The following is a 19,915-nucleotide window of genomic DNA, read 5'->3' on the forward strand; positions in this document are numbered from 1 at the left end:
TCATGTGTGATATGTAGAAGATGGGCAGTTCATTGCTGCTTCTGACAAGATACCAGTCATCAGTTTCCACAGGGCATCCTTGAGCTCCTGGTTCCTCATGCTGTAGATGAGGGGGTTCACTGCTGGAGTCACCACTGAGTACAGAAATGACACCAACAGGCCCAGAGATGGGGAGGAAATGGAGGGGGGCTTCAGGTAGGCAAACATGGCAGTGATGATAAACAGGGAGATCACAACCAGGTGAGGGATGCCCGTGGAAAAGGCTTTGTGCCGTCCCTGCTCAGAGGGGATCCTCAGCACAGCCCTCAAGATCTGCGCATAGGAAAAGAGAATGAAAGCAAAAGCCCCGAATGCTAGTAAGACACTAAGCACCAGAAGCCCAACTTCCCTGAGGTAGTCTGAATGTGAGCAGGAGAGCTTGAGGATGTGGGGGATTTCACAGAAGAACTGTTGCAGGGCATTGCCCTGGCAGAGGGGCAGTGAAAATGTATTGGCCGTGTGCAGCACAGCATAGGGAAAACACTGCCCCAGACAGCTGCTGCCATGCGGACACAAGCTCTGCTGCCCAGGAGGGTCCCGTAGTGCAGGGGTTGGCAGATGGCAACGTAGCGGTCATAGGCCATGATGGTGAGAAAAGAAAACTCTGCTGAAATGTAAAAGACAAACAGCAAGGCTCGTGTAGCATATCCTGAATAAGAGATGACCCTGGTGTCCCAGAGGGAATTGGCCATGACTTTGGGGAGAGTGGTGGAGATGGAGCCCAGGTCAAGAACAGAGAGGTTGAAGAGGAAAAAGTACATGGGGGTACCAAGAAGACCGAGTGGATAAGGCCCTTTATAGACTGATTGGAGTAGGCTCACATTCACAAGCCCTGGTCCTCAGAGGGAACTTCAGCCACCCTGATAGCTGTTGGAAGGAAAGCAGAGCAGCGCATAGGCAATCCAGGAGGTTTCTGGAAATCATTAATGATTTCATCCTTCTCCAAGTGACAGCAGAGCCAATGAGGAGAGGTGCCATGCTGGACTTTGTCCTGACCAAGAAAGAGGGGCCCATGGGGAATGTCATGGTCGAGGGCAGCCTTGGCTGCAGTGACCTTGAGGTGGCAGAGTCTGGGATCTTTAAGGTGGCTAGGAGAGCACACAGTAAGCTCTCTATCCTGGACTTCAGGAGAGCAGACTGTGGCCTCTTCAGGGATCTGCTTGGTGAATTACATTGGGACAAAGCCCTGGAAGGAAGAGGGGCCCATGAAAGTTGGCTAATATCCAAGCGCTACCTCTGCCAAGCTCAGGAGCAATACATGCCGTCAAAGAGGAAGTCAGGCAAAGACAGGAGGAGGCCTGTGTGGATGACCAAGGAGCTCCTGGTCAATCTCAAAGAGACAAAGGAAGCCTACAGAAGGTGGAAGCAAGGACAGGTAGCCTGGGAGGTATTTTCTGAGCAGCCAGGGATCAGGTTAGGAAAGCTAAAGCCCAGGTAGAGGTGAATCAGTCCAGGAGCATGAGGGGCAACAAGAAAGACTTCTATAGGTATGTGGGTGACAAAAGGAAGACTAGGGAACACGTGGGCGCACCCAGGAAGGAACCGGGAGACATGGTCACCCGGGACATGGAGAAGGCTGAGGTACTCAACGACTTCTTTGCCTCAGTCTTCCCTGGAAAGGGCTCTAACACTGCCGTTGTCCGCTCACAGGCACTTCCCAGCACTCCCCAGCCCTCCCCAGCTCTGCCCACCTCCCCTGCCCTCTCCCCAGGACAACCCAGCCCAGCAGCCCAGTCTGGGCTGGCCCCACAGCACTGCCCGCCGCAGGCTGATGCAGAGCTCTGGGCACTCACCGCACAGCCCCAGCTCCTCCCAAGGGCACAGCAGCTCCTGGGGGGCAGAAAAGGAGGTCAGCCTGCCCATCAGCCCCGGGGCTCATGGTTGTGCTGAGGGAATGAGGAAAAAGAGGCTGGTCACTCTCTGCCTCTCCGGAATTCATATTGTGCCTCATTCCAAGCCCTGACTGAATTTGCCCCCTTCTCTCCCCAGTCAGCCCCACGCCCCAGGACAGCACAGCAGACCTGGCCCTGGGGTTCCCTCAGGCACCTCCTGTGTCCCCCCACTCTCCCCTCCCTGTGCCTGATGAGGCCCTGCTGACTCCCTCGGCACTGCAGCGTCCTTGTGCGTGGACACATTGATTCAGTGCTTTATATTGGTGGACTTCACCTTGGAGGGTGTTTCACCTTCGGAGTCTCCATCCGTTCAATCTCAAGGGCAAGTGTCGAGTCCCTTATCCCGCCTCTCTTCCCGCCTGAGATACATTTCCAGAACGTCCAGTATATGCCATCAGTCCTGTCACACATGAAGAAGACTGAGGAGATAATGGGAGCTCATGGACCGTCTCCCCTTCTATTGGGCACCAAGAAGAGCGCCTTTAAATCCAGAATATTTGGTGAAGTGGAAACCAATTATACCATGAGCTTAGCTCCAGAAACTTTGAAAACACAAGAAGAGACTCCTTAAAATATTGATTCCTTGAACATGTTCTTGGAAGGAACTTTGGAGGAACAGCCCATCCTTCAGGCACGGCACTTGGGAGATGCCATTTTATTGAAGAGCTGTTATCTGTCAGGCCACACCTGACTCTGTGTTGTGCAAGGGTCAGACACAGTAGGATGAAGCCTCAAGAGAAGCAGTGTAAACTCAGAAAATTATCTACAAGCAGGATTATCACGAGAGAAAAAAGCAGACTCACAGCCTAAGATAAGCCTTGGGCAATGTGCATGGAAGGGGCAGCAGGTTATTGTCAGTGAAACAGTGTCCATTCGGTCTGTTTCCGTACGGCATCCTTGAGCTCCTGGTTCCTCATGCTGTAGATGAAGGGGTTCATTGCTGGAGGCAGCACTGAGTACAGAAATGACACAACCAGGTCCAGAGATGGGGAGGAGATGGAGGGGGGCTTCAGGTGGGCAAACACTCCAGTACTGATAAAGAGGGAGACCACAGCCAGGTGAGGGAGGCACGTGGAAAAGGCTTTGTGCCGTCCCTGCTCAGAGGGGATCCTCAGCACAGCCCTCATGATCTGCACATAGGACACCACAATGAAAACAAAACACCCAAAGGCTAAACAGACACCAACCACAAGAAGCCCAACTTCCCTGAGGTAGGAGTGTGTGCAGGAGAGCTTGAGGATGTGGGGGATTTCACAGAAGAACTGGTGCAGGGCATTGCCCTGGCAGAAGGGCAGTGAAAATGTATTGGCCGTGTGCAGGAGAGAATAGAGAAACCCACTGCCCCAGGCAGCTGCTGCCATGCGGACACAAGCTCTGCTGCCCAGGAGGGTCCCGTAGTGCAGGGGATGGCAGATGGCAACGTAGCGGTCATAGGCCATGACAGTGAGAAGAGAAAACTCTGCTGAAATGAAAAAGAGTAAGAAAAAGAGCTGGACAGCACATCCTGCATAGGAGATGGCCCTGGTGTTCCAGAGGGAATTGGCCATGGCTTTGGGGAGAGTGGTGGAGATGGAGCCCAGGTCAAGAAGAGAGAGGTTGAGGAGGAAGAAGTACATGGGGGTGTGGAGGCGGTGGTCGCAGGCGATGGCGGTGATGATGAGGCCGTTTCCCAGGAGGGCAGCCAGGTAGATGCCCAGGAAGAGCCCGAAGGTCAAGAGCTGCAGCTCCCGTGTGTCTGCGAATGCCAGGAGGAGGAAGTAGGTGATGGAGCTGCTGTTGAACATTTGCTGCCTCTGGGCAGGGGGATCTGTCCAAGGAGGAAAAGGCAGTGACAAACTGGGAGAGACTTCTCTGAGGAAATCCCAATGCCATTCCTCATAGAAATCCGCCTCCCACAGCTGAATGAGGAATGACTCAGCTCATTCCCAACCCCACAAACTCAGTGACACTCTCCCTTATCGGGTAAAATACTGCTTCGACACCTACTTTCCATGAGGGCACCTCTGGGGCAGGAGTCAGAGGCAGAGTCAGAGGCAGAAGAGAAGCTGACCCACACCCCCTCCCAAACTCCTTAGATGCAGAGTTCAACAGAGGGGTGGGGAAACAAGGAGAAACACGTCTGTGCTCTGAAAAAAGGAAGCAAGGAGAGGGAGTCAGACAGGCGTGCAGTGAAGCCTTCTCCTCAGTGACAGTGTCTCCAGACAGCGACACTGCAGGGCACTTGCTTTTATGTTGTGCATCACTTGTAGGACAATCACACATCTCCTTGAGTGGAGGTGCAGCTGCTGAGAAGGCATCTCGAGCTCTGGACCCTGTGGCTGTGGGGTGGGTGGGAGAGGAGAGCAGAGGCTTCCTGCGGAGAAGTTGTCTGAAGTTCAGGGGGTGGCTGGAGGTGCCGGGATTCCCCCTGCCTGGGCACTTCTGGCAGCAGCTCCCTCTCTGTCCCTGCCTGTGTCTGGGCTGCCAGGAGCTGCCCCTGCCTGGAGCTGCTTCTCTGCCCCCGGGTCTCCTCCCTGCCAGTGCCCCAGAGCCCATCCCACCCGCTGTGTGCTCAGCTCTGCCCTGCAGACCCCTCCTGGCAGCACAGCGCTGCCCGGGGGCATCTCTGGGTGTGCGGGGGCTCAGGAGGGCTTCAGGGAAGTGCTATCGAGAACGGGGGTCTCTGTGCCTTCTCCACAAAGGAGAAATCCATTCCCACCTCCCACTGCCCACCCACCAGCTGAGAGGAGAAATCCCACAGCACAGACTTGTTCCCTTTCAGGGGAAAGGTGCCTCGATGTCCTTCTTCAAAAGGGCCCTCTGCAAATGTCCTGGGGGTGATGGGGATCTGGAGCAGCCCTGACCCACACAGGTCCATCTCAGCAACAGAAGGCATCTGCCTTGCTGGCAGTCACTCCTTCCACCCACTGCTTCTCCCCACAGAAGCTCCGTGGGAGCTCCCCGGGCAGGCGGAGAGCTGACCCTGGCAGAGTCCCTGCCCGGCACACAGCCCCGGGGTGCAGGGACCCTTCTGGCAAGGACAGCCCTTTGCCACCCTTGCCTGCACACCCCTACGCACACCTCCACAAGCATCCCCAGCAGAAGGCAGCCCTCGGGCCCTGTCCCTCTCAATGGGCAGCAGGGAAGCCCTGCTCTGGAGCACATCCTCCTCCTCTACAGCACTGAAACTGAGAGAGTCCTCCTGACAGAGCCCAGCAGCTCTCAGATAGACCAGCTTGAGGAGATCCCTCCAGGAACTGGAGCTGCATTGCCCGGCACCCCGAGACTTACCACGCAGAGGGCGGTGAAGATTTCTGCCCCATTGAGCTCTCAGCACCCCCCACTCCCAACTGCCTTTAAGGTCTCTCTGCCTCACAGGTCTCCCCTCCGTGCTTGCAGGCAGTGCCCCCAGCCCTGCTCCTGGGCAGAGCTGTCTCTCTGCAGCGCTGCCCGCTTGCCAGGAGATCCCTCCGGCCCAGCAGCCCGGCCCAGTTCAGCAGCAGAGGACCAGCCCACGGTGGCACTCTCTCTGTCCCCTCTGGGCTCCCTGGAGGTGTCCCTGCGGCTCCAGGGGAACCGCCTGTGAAAAAAAATGATGCAATCTCTCATGTTCCCTCCCTCAGCTGCGCAGAGACACTTACTTTCAGCAGTGTTATTTCTCCCAGCAGAAGTGCTGGGCATGAGCACCCCGTCTTCTTGTCCCAGCAGTAGCACACACGGGTTCTTGGACTCTTGATACCAGGAGTCCTTATGGCAAGTCACCGCTTGCCTGGTGCCACAGCTGGGGGGCTTCAGCCCAAACGAGCAGTAATGATTTCAGACAGGGGAACAGACAGGACGAGCTGGAGCTGTTCCTGTGGCAGACAGAGCTGTGACATGGTGAAGAGCTCAGTCCAGCTGGTCTTCAAGGACAGCCTCCTCCAAGCTCAGCTATAGTCCAGATCGCAATTCAATCTAAGCCTGAAAGGCAATTCAAGGGCAACAGAATGAGTGTTTACTCCTTCAGGAACAGTTTGAGGAGAAACAAAGCCACTGTGTGGCCACTGCTGAGTTTAAGAGAGCGGGTGGAGCTATATCTGAGATTCTCTACATCCTCTTTGCCTCAGTCTGCCCCAGCAAGGTCTCCCAGGGCTCTGTGTCTCGGGGCAGGAATCTGGAGGAACACCACCAGCAGTGGATTGTTCCCAAGTCACCTTAACTAAGACAATCCTTACCAGTCTATGGGACAGGAAGGGTGGCAGCTGAGGGAGATGACAGGGTAAGCCAATGTCCCAACGTGTCCAATAATACTCTGTAATCATTGAAAGGCCATGGAGGTTGAGGGAGGGAACATAGAGGTACATAGACAGGCCAGAGGGATGGGCCAAAAGGAATATCATGATGTCCGATAAAGAGAACTCTGAAGTCCTGCCCTTGAGGTGCACTAACCCCGTGCAATGACAGAGGGCAGGGGCGGTGTGGCTGGGTGGCAGCTTTGCGGGAAAGGCTCTGCTGGTCCTTCAGTTTCATTAGGCAAAACAGGAGCCAGGGGCAAAGAAGGCCAACAGCATCCTTTGCTTCTCATTCCATTCCCTGAAATCTCGAGTGCTTCTCTTTTATTCTCCTAATACCCTCCCAAAAGAACAGCCCACCTGTGCTGGTTTGAGGTGAAACAGAACCCATTTTCTGTTCAGTAATTTGACTTTGCAGCCAAGCCTCCACGAACTAACTGAACTCTCTGAAATTTAATGCATATTGTCCATAAGCTGTTGGCTCTCAGAGTGACAAAACCTGATCATCTATAATTGATGCCAAGGCATGGTATGCAGAGAGGCTCTTGCTTAGACTTTTTGCTATAACAACCAAGGGCAGCTCACTTTGTTATATGCCCCGTTGGAGGGTCGGAAGCCATAAAGTGTAGAGGGGTCACACCTTTGGATAGGAGCGGAGATGAGAAGTGACCCAAAACTGACTAACTTATCTAAACTGACAAGTCCTTTCTCTCTCTCCCTCCTCTCCTTGGAAAGAGAGGTGAGGGAGAGCATCTGTCGTTTGTCGCAGTGGCCAGGCCGGCCCAAACCACGACAAGGGTGAAGGAACTGCACTGTTGGACTGAAGGCAGTCCTTGCTCCTGCACACAGAATTCCAGCCACAAGTAGCTCTGTGCTCATTTAATATTTGGTTGGCTGCCTCGAGGAATTGTCCCCGACACACCCTTGGCTGGGCTCAAACAGCATTTTGTCTGGGAAGCTCTCCTAACAAACAGCCTCATCCCAACTTCACTGCGTGGTCTGTAAACGGAGAGGCAAGCCCTGCAGTCAAAGTGGAAGGTTTGTGGGTGATGGTGGTGACTGAAATGACCCACAATGCATCTTTGGTGTGGCTTTCTGGATGCTCAGAACCAATGGACCTCTGAAGGAAAGTCAGTCTGGAATTGGAGCTTACAGAAAACGCATTTAAAACTCTTTTCTACTGAGTCGCTTGGAGCAGCAAAATTCCTGTTAGTGTTTGCCTGTGTAGAGGCTGTATGGGAAGTGCACAGCATAAAACAGACCATGCAGCTTGAGCTAAAATATATGTTAAGGAGGAAAAGGATGTTAGAAACTCAATAAGCAGGTGATTGAACTAGAGAAATGCCCTACGAGATCCCACTGTCTTAAAGTAGCAGATCCCACTTCTCCAGCCTGTGAAGTTTACGTTAGTCATTGCAAAGTGAAAAAGGAAGCCGGTGCCATTGGAACCCTGTGGTGTGCCATGTATGATTCACAGGATCTCCTGAGAGAAATGGATGACGAGGTAAAGAATGTGAAAAAAAGACACCCGTAAATTGAAGGAGGAGGAATTTCCCAAAATAAAGACAATCATCTTAATCAAAGTTTGATAGGAAGATCTCAGGGTAAACAGACATAGACCCTGGTTACAAATCAAACAGCTGGACTTAGAAGTTGGACAAGCACAAGATTTAGAAACAGAATTAAAGGTTTTAGAAACTGAGCTACAGAAAGCTGGAACAGCAGCTCAGCTTTCAGCAGAGTAACATATAGTCATGAACAGAAGTCACAATCAATGCAGCGCACTCCCATCAGTCTGGGAATTCAAGAGTATGTCTTGGACAAGATCCATAGGGTCTACTGGGAAGGCCCAGGTTCTTGTGGGCTGGCACCAGGGATCCTGGAATGCTTGCCAGAAGATTCTCACACATCGGAAGTGGCCATTGGGAATAGGAGAAACTTGGCCCTCTTATTAGCGGACACATGAGCATGCACAAACACTCTTCATGTATGGCAAACTCAGGCTGAATAACTCCAGAGTAAGACACTTGGAGTGGCTGTGAGAGAGCCCATCGTCTTGATCCAAGGTGGGAAAATGTCATCTTCCAACCTGGGCAATGAAAGGGATTAATGTGAAAAGACCCATCAGGTCAACCTGCATCGTAAGAGAAAGCAAATTTTCCTTTTTGAAAACGGACAGAAGCCCCCCTCCTTTTGAAACCAACATGGTGGCCACCACTGCCAATCTGCTGTTTTAACTGCTGCACACCATAGAGTCTGATCTCAGCACTGACTTTATCACAAGAATTATGCATGAGCACTGCAAAGCTTAAACGTAAGATGTGCCACCCTGTCTCTGGCAACCCGTGGGGCAGAGGAGAGGGAAAAGCCAGTAACGGGGTTTGGATGTTGAAGGTGGGGTCCAGTAGAGATGAGGAGTCAAGGGAGTGGATGGGGAGAGATAGGCAAAGGTGAGACAAGTTCTGATTTGATTGTGAGGCCACTACTGTTATAGGAGCATGACTGGCCCGCAGATGGCCCCAGCAGTTTGGGGACAAGAGGTTTATCACAATACCACTCCTCCCAGCAGAGCCAAGATAGGGGCAGAGGGAAAGGGGAGCGGCAGGCCAAGGGGAGATGGCTGGCATGGTGATGCTTATGAGGGCACTTCCACAGCAGCAGCCTGGTTGGCCCTCAGGAGACATGCTGGCCAGCAGGCATGCTGAGATCATCCAGCGCATCAGAGACCCCACCCAAGAGGAATTCCGTCCTTGGGGAGGGGAGGGGGTGAGGCAGGTGGAAGAGGCCCACCTGGGTTCTGATCCTGGGGGCACCTCTGTTACAGCAACCTGACCAACCATGGCAGACAGAAGGGCAGGTGGGGCTCATGGCCACCCGGCTCAGGACGAGCCCTGACACTGGCGGAAAATCTTCTCCTTATCTCCAGGTTGAACATCCCCTCTTTCACCCAACACTTGTCTTTCATCCTCCTAATATGCACCAGAGGTGGAGAGCCTATCTCTGTATTTTTATGACCTCCTCCTAGGTTCTGACAGGGTGCAAGGAGGTCCCCCTAAGCCTTCTTTCTGCTCTTGACCTTCCTTGCAACCACTGGCTCAAGGGGAGCTTTGCCTTCCTAAAAACAATGACGTCAACAGAGATAAGTTTCTTCCTTGTAATGTCCTTGCTGTCACCTCCGGGCAGCTGCTTCATGGCCCCTGTCAGAGCCAGCCTCGTCCCTCTACACTCACCCAGCCTCCCTGCCCAACCCCCCCCCCCCCCCCCCCCCCTCCCCGCCCCCAAATGCATTATCATCACGGGAAGACTTGTGGTACACAAAGAGGTTTCTAGGGCAATCAAAACCTTGCTCAGTGGAGAGAGGGAAACAAGGGTGGGCTCTTTGTGTGCTGTATTATGTTAGTGTAAGATATCTACCCATATAGACACACAGCAAAAACGGATCCTTCCAAGAGCTGGTCTGACACCTTCCATCTATCCAGAACCTGACCCCAGGATCCCCTCGTCCCCCTTCTCCCCCCAGGCACAGACAAGCACACACTCACGCAAATGGCTCTCTCCAGCACAGAGTCACAGAATCATTGAGGCCAGAAGCCAGTCAGCGTCCACCTTCTCTGGGCTGCCCCTTCATGCTTCATTTTAGTCAGGACCTCCTTTCTCACCCATGCCAGGCTCCTGCCAGCTTTGACAGACTTCCTATATGATGGGGTGGACTGTTCTGGAGCTGCAAGAGTCCATCCTTGACTAGCAAAGAGCTCTCTGCTCCCCTCTTCTCCGCAGGGCCGTATCCCATGGGATTCTTCTGATCAGGTCCCTCAGAAGGCCAAAGATTGCTCTCCTGAAGTCCCCATCTTGGCCTTGTTCCCTTCTTTCAGGAGCCTCAACTCTACCTTCTCACCCCTGACTGTGACATCCCTGACAGTGGGAGATGGGAAATTTTTTTCTACACTCTGGAGCACGTACGGAGACCCCAGTTCTTGTTAGCATTTGTCTGAGCCTCTTCTTATCCCCTTGGCACACAGAGATGTCCCTGGGCAGTGCCCTGCTGCCAGGAGGGATCTGCAGGGCAGAGCTGAGCACACAGCGGGAGGGATGGGGTCAGTGAGCACTGGCAGGGAGGAGATGTTGGGACAGAGAAACAGCTCCCGGCAGGGACAGCTCCAGGCAGCCCAGACGTGGTCAGGGAGTCAGAGGGACCTGCTCCCACAAACACCTTGGGAGAGGGGACTTGGGCACCCTCCCTGCCATCCCCTGCAGTGCAGACACCCACTCTGAAGGAACGCCCTGGTCTCCTCTTCCACCCAGCAGAGCCCAACCCTCTGTCCCTCTCTTGCCTCCTCACAGCAACACTCCTGGCATTTCTCCACATTTCCCCTTTCTGCTGGTTTAGGGCAGCTTATCGTTTCTAGATGGGGACTTAAAACGATTGCCTTTTTATTTTGGGTGGCAGTATTTTGCTATGTTATCGGGTCTTTTTTAATGTTTCCATTTTCTGTCCCTTACGTAATGGCACCTTGCGAATTGCCGCGGTCAGACTCACCTTGGGACGGCGGGAGGCCTCTGTTGGACATTGTGCATAATTACACCTTGGGTTATATTATGGGCCATTTAGCAAGAGGGGGGATGTCTCTTGAGTCTTTGTATGTGCCGGTGGCATCAATAGCAACAGTTTTTGAAAGTCTGGAGTACCCTTGGAATGTTTTGGTTATTGTGCTTGGGTAATTAAATTTTGCGGGCTCTTTCTTCTTCATTGGTGGATCTGCTGTATAGGGAAGCGTCCAGCGGCAACCCCCCGGCCCCCACAGCCGACATCGTACCTGCACAGCCCCCACCTGTCCCTGTGACAGACATTGCGCCTGCACAGACCCTGCCATCCCCTGCGACACTCAGACCCTGCCAGCCCCCATGGCAGGCATCCATCCGATCCAGACTCCGTTGGCTAAGATCCCGCCGGTTCCTATGTCAGGCACCGCACGGTATTTCTCCTGCACAGCACCCACCAGCCCCCATGACGGACATTGCACCTCTCCAGTCCCCGCTGGCTACCATGACAGGACCCGCAGCTGCAACGAGTATTACACCTACTCCGACCTTGGTGATGGATGATGCAGCTGAACTACAGACCCAGTCAGTGCCGGTATCAGTCAACCCTGTGCATAAGACGAGACGTGCAATAGGACCAGATAGCAACGGGCAGTCAGGGACATCACGCAATGAAGAAACAGAGGAAACCACTCCATCGTTATCCCTAAGTGAGCTGAGAGACATACGTAAGCATTACGGCTGTCAGGAAGGCGAGCAAGTGATTCCTCCGCTACTCGATTGCTGGGACACTGGAGCCGATAGTTTGGACTTAGATGGTAGAGAAGCCAAGCGGTTGGGACCATTGACTAGAGAATTGGGTATTGACAGGGTTTTTGGAAGACCACCACAATCCCTTAGCCTCTGGAGATGACTCCTGTAAAGCGTGAGGAGCAAGTATCCCTATAGGGACGCTATCCCATACCACCCATCCAAGTGGACAACTATTGAGAGAGATGTTCAGAATCTGAGGGAAATAGCTGTGCGGCAGATGATTTTTACTGATTTGGACAACCTGAAGACACCATTAGATCCAGATGCACTCAAAATTACCGGACCCACTTGGCGCATGTGGGTACGGAGAGCACCAGCGGCACATGCTCATGGATTGGTATTATTTTGCTGGAAAGAGGATGAGGCACCGACGGTGGGTCATGTGGATACTGACATGCAGCATTATGCACATAATCTTTTTCTGCCGCGCAGGACAGTGTTTCAGCATTGGACAGGTCACGTGACCAGGCCGCTGTCTCAGTTGAGGAAAAACCATAAATCTGCGGTAGCATGTGGCAGTGTATTGGACAACTGGTTAGATGATGTCCCTCGGCAGGTCAACACCTCAGCCATGGAAAAATCGTCTGAAAAAGCTAGGTGGGAACTTGATGAGATGTAAAACAGAACCAATTTTCTTCAGTAACTTCGCTTCTTAGCCGGGCTTCTTCTAACTACTGAAATTAAGAGTATATTGTGCAGACAGTGTTCAATCTCTCAGAGTGATCAGACCTATGGTCACAGCGGATGCCCAGGCACGGTGTGCAGAGAGGCTCTTGCTTATACTTATTGCTATAACACCCAAGGCCAACCAACTTTGTGGTTTCCCCCTTGGACGGTTGGAAGTGGAAAAGCATAGTGGGGTCCCACCTGCGGGGAGGAGTGGACAGGACAGGTGACCAACGGGGTATTCCATCCCATCTGCCTCATGATCAGTATAAAAGCTGAGGGATCAAAGGGTCAGCTTGCTTCCTTCAATGACCGGTCTGAGGAGGACTCTGTCTGTTCGTCTGCCTGTGATCCCGATCCTGAATCCTTATCTGGAATCCAGTTCCCATCCAGCACTGAGTCCAGTCTGGGATTGCCCCAGCGTCAGCCAGTGACGTGATCATCATCCTGGGAGCTTGATATGGTTTTGTATATATTTCATTATGGACTTTTTATTTTATTATTAATATTTCATTAACATAGTTTAGGTCCTTCTAAACTCATAAGTCCCTTTCTCTCCTGCCTCTCCTCGGTAGGGGAGAGCATCTGCCGTTCTGCCTGAGTGGCCAGTCCAGCCCAAACCTCAATACCTACACATTCACCCTCCATTTGGAGAGGTCCAGTTTCAATATCATTTGGAAATTGCTGATATCACTTAATGCGTAAGCAGATAAACAAAGACAAGTGGAAGAAAAAGGAAACTTTTTTCTTTTCTTTTCTTTCATTTTTAAAATCATTTCACTTCTGAAATCTCTCAAATAAGAATTGTAAAGTGAAGAAAATTATGCTCAGAGCCTTGGCTTGTTAGGGCATTTTGCATGTTAATGAACTGGCCTCTTGAGAAGTAAAAGGCAGCAACAAAGCTTCAAGTTTCTTAGCATGTCAGTGGGCTGCACTGAGGGCCACCCCTGAAAAGACCTTGGGGGGAATGACCAGAAAAGGGACTGTCCCTGGAGGCTGGTGAAGCAGGAATTCAGAGGCACTGCTTACAGGTTGAAAATCAAACATGGAAGTGGTTGTGAAAGCCCTTGACCTGTCTCATCAAGCGGGATGTCCAAGCACTGACCCCCACACCCTGGGAATGGGGATCCTTTCCCACACAGGAAGCTCAGGGCTCTTCCTGGGAGCACTGAGATGAAGGGGTGTGTGATGCCAAGGGCAAGACAGTGGTAGGACACCTCTCAGGCCCTCTGGAGGGTGGGGTGGAGGCAACAAGGCCCCGTTGATGTAAGGAACTGGAGTGCTCTCAGGGGCCTCAGTGGAAGAGACCGCAGCCATAGTCAAAAGGACAAGGATTTCAGTTCTGTTGGGGAGTCCCAGCCCCAAAAAAGGGGCCATACGCCCCACAGGCTGTGGCTGTTTCTCTGCAGATGCCAAGATCAGAGGAGATGATGCCAGCATCAGAACAGATGCAGATGCCAACCCCTGCTTCCCCACCCCACTCTGACCCCATGCTGTCCCAAGCTCTACTGATGACTCTGTCTTCACTATTTCTTCAAACACAAGGCTGTCGTTTTCTGAGGTTTTCCTAATGGCTGTGAGTTCCCCATAACCTGTGCGGCTTCTTCCAAAGCCCTCCTAATGCTCCTCAGATGCCAAAGATGTCTCATCCCATAGACTCATTTGAATCCTCTATTTAGCTCCATGTCATTGCACTGAACTGCACATCCTCCTTCTGCTGCTGCCTCAAAGACAAAACTAGATCTATTTCACTGCAGTATGACACCCTCCTGATATCCCAAATCTGAGTTTGTTACACGGTGTGCAAGCCAATAACACACAGAGCAGAGGTATTTCCAAGTTTATTCCATTAATGCGCGGAAATGGGGTGCTCAGCCCAAAACGGGAGCACAACTTAGCTTCAAAAGACTCCACTTCTATGCATTGATGTTTACATATTCAAACAATTCATATATATATTCACAGTTACTCATTGTTATTCTCTTCAAGGATTGGTTGAGATTTCTTTGCTTCCCATGTAAATTAGTGCACAGACTCTGTCTTCTTCTTCCATTGTTCTCTTTTGAATAGGTGGTATCATTTGGGTAGGTGGTCAGTGAGTCAGTGGTCGCGATCTCCCCCTGGCAGAATTACCTTTTACCACTTCTTTGATCTTGGCAGTTCCAAGAGGTTTTCTGGGTTCGCTGACCCGCCCTACAGTTCATCACTCTCTTGACAGGAATCCCCTGCTTCTCAACAATGCTACATTGTCTGGTGGTAGTTCCTTAACTGAGTCATAGATAAATCATGTCTAGTTACTCTTTCTCTATTTTCATATTAGGAAAATTATTAAATAGGCTTGGGGCAGTACAGGGGACTTGAAAAGCAGCAGGTGTCCTTGGTTGCTTCAATTACAATGACATTTATATTACGTTTTCTTAGTTTATGTCAATTTTCCTGCAACAGAGAGAGCTGCCCTGTTATTACAGAGATGCTCCTCAGGAAGGCAGTTCTGATGCTGTGATGACACATTTACCGAAGGCCTCACTATTATCCAGCACAGTAGGGACAGCCTGTGAGGAGACATGGGCAGCTTACTGCTGCTGAAGGTGAACCCATTGAATCCCTTTCTTCAATGCTTCTTTGAGCTCCTGGTTCCTCATGCTGTAGATGAGGGGGTTCACTGCTGGGGGCACCACCGAGTACAGCACTGCCACCACCAGGTCCAGGAATGGTGAGGAGATGGAGGGGGGCTTCATGTAGGCAAACATGCCAGTGCTGATAACGAGGGAGACAACCATTAGGTGAGGGAGGCACGTGGAAAAGGCTTTGTGCCGTCCCTGCTCCGAGGGGATTCGCAGCACAGCTCTGAAGATCTGCACATAGGACACCACAATGAAAACAAAACACTCAAAGAACAGACAGACACTGACCACAAGGACCCCGGCTTCCCTGATATAGGAGTCTGAGCAAGACAGCCTGAGGATCTGGGGGACTTCACAGAAGAACTGGTGCAGGGCATTGCCCTGGCAGAGGGGCAGTGAAAATGTATTGGCCGTGTGCAGCACAGCGTTGAGAATCCCACTGCCCCAGACAGCTGCTGCCATGTGGACACAAGCTCTGCTGCCCAGGAGGGTCCCGTAGTGCAGGGGTTGGCAGATGGCAATGTAGCGGTCATAGGCCATGACAGTGAGAAGAGAAAACTCTGCTGATATGAAAAAGAAAAAGAAAAAGACCTGTGCAGCACACCCTTGGTAGGAGATGGTCCTGCTGTCCCAGAGGGAATTGGCCATGGCTTTGGGGACGGTGGTGGAGATGCAGCCCAGGTCAAGAACAGAGAGGTTGATGAGGAAGAAGTACATGGGGATGTGGAGGTGGTGGTCGCAGGCGATGGTGGTGATGATGAGGCCGTTTCCCAGGAGGGCAGCCAGGTAGATGCCCAGGAAGAGCCAGAAGGTCAAGAGCTGCAGCTCCCGTGTGTCTGCGAATGCCAGGAGGAGGAAGTGGGTGATGGAGCTGCTGTTGGACATTTCCTGCCTCTGGGTATCTCTTATTCTTAACTGTGACTATCTGTTAAGGAGGAAAAGACAGTACTGAGTCAGAGCACACTTCTCTCAGCAAAATGGATGGCATATGTCTTCGCAGCCCCACATTCAGACCCTCTTTTCAGGAGCACCTCTCTGCAGCTCCCTCACTTGAGCTCTGGCTTTTGCTGGCTGAGGCTGCCACTGGGAGCAGGGCAATGGGCTCCCGAGGAGTCCTCCTTGCTCTGCAGCAAGAGGGAACTAGGACAGCAGGGCTATCTCCAATTAAATGTAATCGTGTTATATCAAAGAGCTTTTCAGCGTTGTTGTCGGCAATTTGCCCAACTGCACAGCAGAGGAGAGGGGATTTTGTTTTCTCTGTTTTGTTCTGGTTGTACCTGCCGCATTTCGGAGCGGTTTGGGATGGCCGAAATCCCTGACATTTCTAATGCACTCCAGGTGAAGTCTTGTGGGTCCTGAGAGGCAAAGGGAGAGTCCCTTAGTGCAGAGAGAGGAGAGCAGCTCTGCCCATCAGTCCTCTTCTCCGCTGCCCTGTGCTGGCAGCTTGCAGCTGGAGGAGGATCCCTCTCAGGTCTTGCCATCAAAAGAAGCAGGACACTGCGGAGAAGAAAGGAATCCAGGTTCAAAGGGCAGATATACAGGCTCATTGCCTTTTCTCATCTCTCCCCTCCCAGACTGGGACCAGGAGGGATCATTGCAGCTGCCCACGTACATCTGCCCAGCAGCATTTCCATGGCCTGAGCACCGAGATGTCTTCTCCATGTGGATCCGAGGGAGCACGGAGATACTATGGGAGAGCTGTGCCCTTCTGGAGAGCACCCTGCAGCCCCACAAGACTCCTCAGGGAAATAGTTGATGTCCTTAAGTTGCCTGGAGGAGACCTGGGCACATTGCTCCCACAGACACGACTGCAGAGCAGGACCCAAAGGGTTGGCATCTGAACGGGAGCTGAATCTGCCACCCGCAACCCCCACCCCCCGCACTGACTCAGTTTATCCTCAGTTTATCCAACGGTGAGAACAAGGGCAGCTCAGGCAGGAGGGGACGGCAGTGAAATGCCACAACTCTCCTGACAAGGGAGGAGGGACATGCTAGGCAGACGGCAATCCGGGGTTCGTTCTTTGCTGGGCTCTGGCTGCTGCAGGGTCAATGCGTGCCCGAGACCCCGTGGGCTGGAGGGCAGAGCTGTGCCCCGGTTGGGAATGGAGACCAGGCAGGAGCTGCCCAGGGGAAGGTGTCTGTGCTTCAGGGACAGCACGGACGGGCCCACATGCCCCTCGCCAGTGTTTCAGGCAGCAGCTCCCTCTCACTCCCTGCCCGTGTCTCTGCTGCCAGCAGCCCTCCCCCTGTCCCCGGCTCAGCTCCCGTCAGTGCTCACAAACCCCATCCCACTGCTGTTCGCCCACCTCTGCCAGCCAACACCTCCAGGGACGGGGCGCTGCCCAGGGGCACCTCTGAGTGTGTGGGGGCTAAAGACCAGTTCACAGCGAACCTGATGTGGCTGCAAAGGGGAAGATGCTGCTGAGTTGGTGTGTTGCCCGAGAGGTCCTCTGAAAAATATCATGAGGTAGAGCTCACCCGTGCTGTGCTCTCTTGAGAGCACAAGCACCATGCCCTGACCTGCTCATCCCTACTCTACCATGCTGGGGTCACTCCTTCCACCCACAGCTTCTCCCCACAGCACTGCGGGGAGCTCCCCGGGCAGGTGGAGAGCTGACCCTGGCAGGCGGCAGAGTCCCTGCCCCGGCACACAGCCCCCGGGGTGGAGGGACCGTGCTGGCAAGGACAGCCCTGCCCACCCCTGCCTGCACACCCACCTTCACAGCCCTTCGACCATTCCTGGGAGAGGGCAGCCGTCATGCCCTGTGCCTCTGATGGTGCAGCAGGGAAGCCCCAATCTAGAGAATGTCCTCTTGTTCCACAGCAGAGAAGTTGTGAGCATCCTCCTGAAAGATCCCACGGGCTGTGGGAGGTGCCAGCTTTTGGAGATCTCTCCAGCTACTGCAGCTGCTCTGCTTTGGGAAGAGTTCTACCCCAATTCACCCTCAGCATCCTCCCTCTCCAGACTGCCTTTAACCTCTCTCTGCCTCCCTGCTCTGCCCTCGCTGCCTGCAGGCAGTGCCCTCAGCCCTGCTGCGCTGTGCAGAGGAGCTGCTCCTGGGCAGAGCTGTCTCTCTGCAGCGCTGCCCGCTTGCCAGAAGCTCCCTCCGGCCCAGCAGCCCGGCCCAGTTTGGCAGCAGAGGACCAGCCCACAGTGGCACTCTCTCTGTCCCCTCTGGGCTCCCTCAGAGATGTCCCTGGGGCTCCAGGGGAACCACCTGGGAAACAAGCTGAAGTCATCGCTGATCTTTTCTCCCTCTGCTGGGCAGAGAAACTTCTTCCCTGCAGTGCCATTTCCCCTTTCGGAGACAGAGTTATGTCCAAGAATCCCCTCTTCTTGCCCCACTAGGAGACAGCACACCCAGGCAGTGAAAGGCAGGAGTCTCCTGTACCTCCTGTACCCATGCAAAGCACAGGTGACACATGAGGTGCCAGAGGTGGTCTAAGACACGTGCTCGTAACTGATGGAAATATTAAGAGGGACAGGGCAGTGTCTGGAGTCATCGTTTTGAGGCTGGTGGGGCATGGTGGTGACACTCTCTCTCCTCCACCAGCTGTCTTTACCCCATCTCCTTTGGCACCCATGGCCCGTTTCTCACAGACACCCCTACAGTGCCCAACCTCATTCAGGGCAGCTGCTCCATTGGAAGGTGACCTACACCCTGCGGTGCTACGGGAGGTGCCAGGGCTCTCCTGCACAGCCGCATGCAGCCAGCAGGGACTACACAAGACGTGCAGGAACACAATTGCCATTCAGAGCAGCCGTGTAACACACCCCAAGAGAACCTCTGGGACGTTCAGTGCCTTTGTTCATGCAGCTGCAGTGAGGCAAGTCCTGTCCCATCTCCATCCAGTAGATGTAGGCAGTGCTTCTCCCACAGCCTTTAGTCATCCCTTTGATGATGCAATCATGGAACAGAGCAATGATTTACCCCATGTTCTTGGATCACAGGATGTCCATCGCCGAGGACATTTTCCAAAGCACCTTGTCTTTCCTGGAGATCAGCTTCCCCTTGCACCACAGGCCCTGCAGGCCTGCAGAGACGTCCCAGAGAGCAAAGCCCTCTCCTGCCACGGCTGCACAGTCCAGCCCTGCTTCTCTCTGGTCCTGAGGGTTTGCTCTTCTTCAGGTCACCTCATTTCCTCTTTCTATTGCCATCTGCCATCCACCCCTGCATGCTCTGAACAAAACCTTTGCCTTGCATAGGACCTTGGGCACTTGGCACCAGATTCCTTTGTTGCACATCTGAGTGTGGTCCTCGTACCTTGGCTGAGGTCCAGCACAACTCTGCTCTGACCTAAAGAACCTATAATGAGGGAGAAGAAGGGGACAAATTCTTATCTTATTTACATCTCCATTTCACAGCTAAATGGAGAAGTTGAAACACGTGTGGAAAAGGCCTTGGTGTAAGGTGTGTGTAAGAAGTCCTCCTCTTGAGAACTTTGATGTTGGTCTGTACATTCTCATGTTTTTCATAAGACAGACCAGCAAGATGATACTTTCTCTGCTCCTATGTACGTAGAGATTTGTGCAGCCATCTGCAAAACCACATTTCCTCCAACAAACTAAATGTAGAAAGTGTGTTCCGAGAACATGTTTCTATCAGGACGTTTCACATCTAAATGGCGCCGGGAGCAATGAAGTTTGGGTAAACTGGATAGATCCTGCTTTTATTTCTTTGCTATCCAACATTGCCCCCACCTGCTAGCGCTTCCCTCCTGACATCCCTTTCTTTGAGAGGGTCAGTGCTAGATGGCAACTGATCCACATATTGCCCGAGTTCATCCAGTCACCTTCTCTTCCAGGCACACAGAAAAGCAATCCAAGGGGACATGACCTGGGACATGTTCCTCATTGTCGTGGTTTAGGCCAAATCCACCACTGGGGACCCGAGGGACCCCAGACGGGACCGACAGATGCTCCCCTCTACCTCTCTTCAAAGAGAGAGGCAGAGGAGGAAAAAGAGACTTACGAGTTTAGAAGAAACTAAGCTACTTTAATGAAATATTAATAATAAAATAAAAAGAAATAATGAAAAATATATACAAAACCGTATCAAGCTCCCGAGACGACAGTCATGTCACCGGCTGG

General features: G+C 52.8%; 2 protein-coding genes across 2 annotated transcripts; both read right to left on the reverse strand.

The window, feature by feature from the left end:
* Positions 1-3,715, reverse strand: LOC309685019 (olfactory receptor 14A16-like; the record flags this gene model as incomplete). The annotated part of the gene is made up of 2 exons (XM_082500839.1): positions 1-72; positions 2,822-3,715. 2 exons carry the CDS (start codon positions 3,713-3,715, stop codon positions 1-3), a joined length of 966 nt encoding a protein of 321 aa, XP_082356965.1.
* An 11,057-nt stretch (positions 3,716-14,772) lies between these two features.
* LOC309685020 (olfactory receptor 14A16-like) lies at positions 14,773-15,708 on the reverse strand (the record flags this gene model as incomplete). Its single annotated transcript, XM_082500840.1, has 1 exon — positions 14,773-15,708. The coding sequence occupies one exon, from the start codon at positions 15,706-15,708 to the stop codon at positions 14,773-14,775; it is 936 nt and encodes a 311-aa protein (XP_082356966.1).
* Positions 15,709-19,915: the final 4,207 nt, after the last annotated feature.

The sequence above is a fragment of the Vanellus vanellus genome (genome assembly GCF_965231255.1).
Source record: "Vanellus vanellus genome assembly, contig: HAP1_SCAFFOLD_125, whole genome shotgun sequence".
Taxonomy (NCBI): domain Eukaryota; kingdom Metazoa; phylum Chordata; class Aves; order Charadriiformes; family Charadriidae; genus Vanellus; species Vanellus vanellus.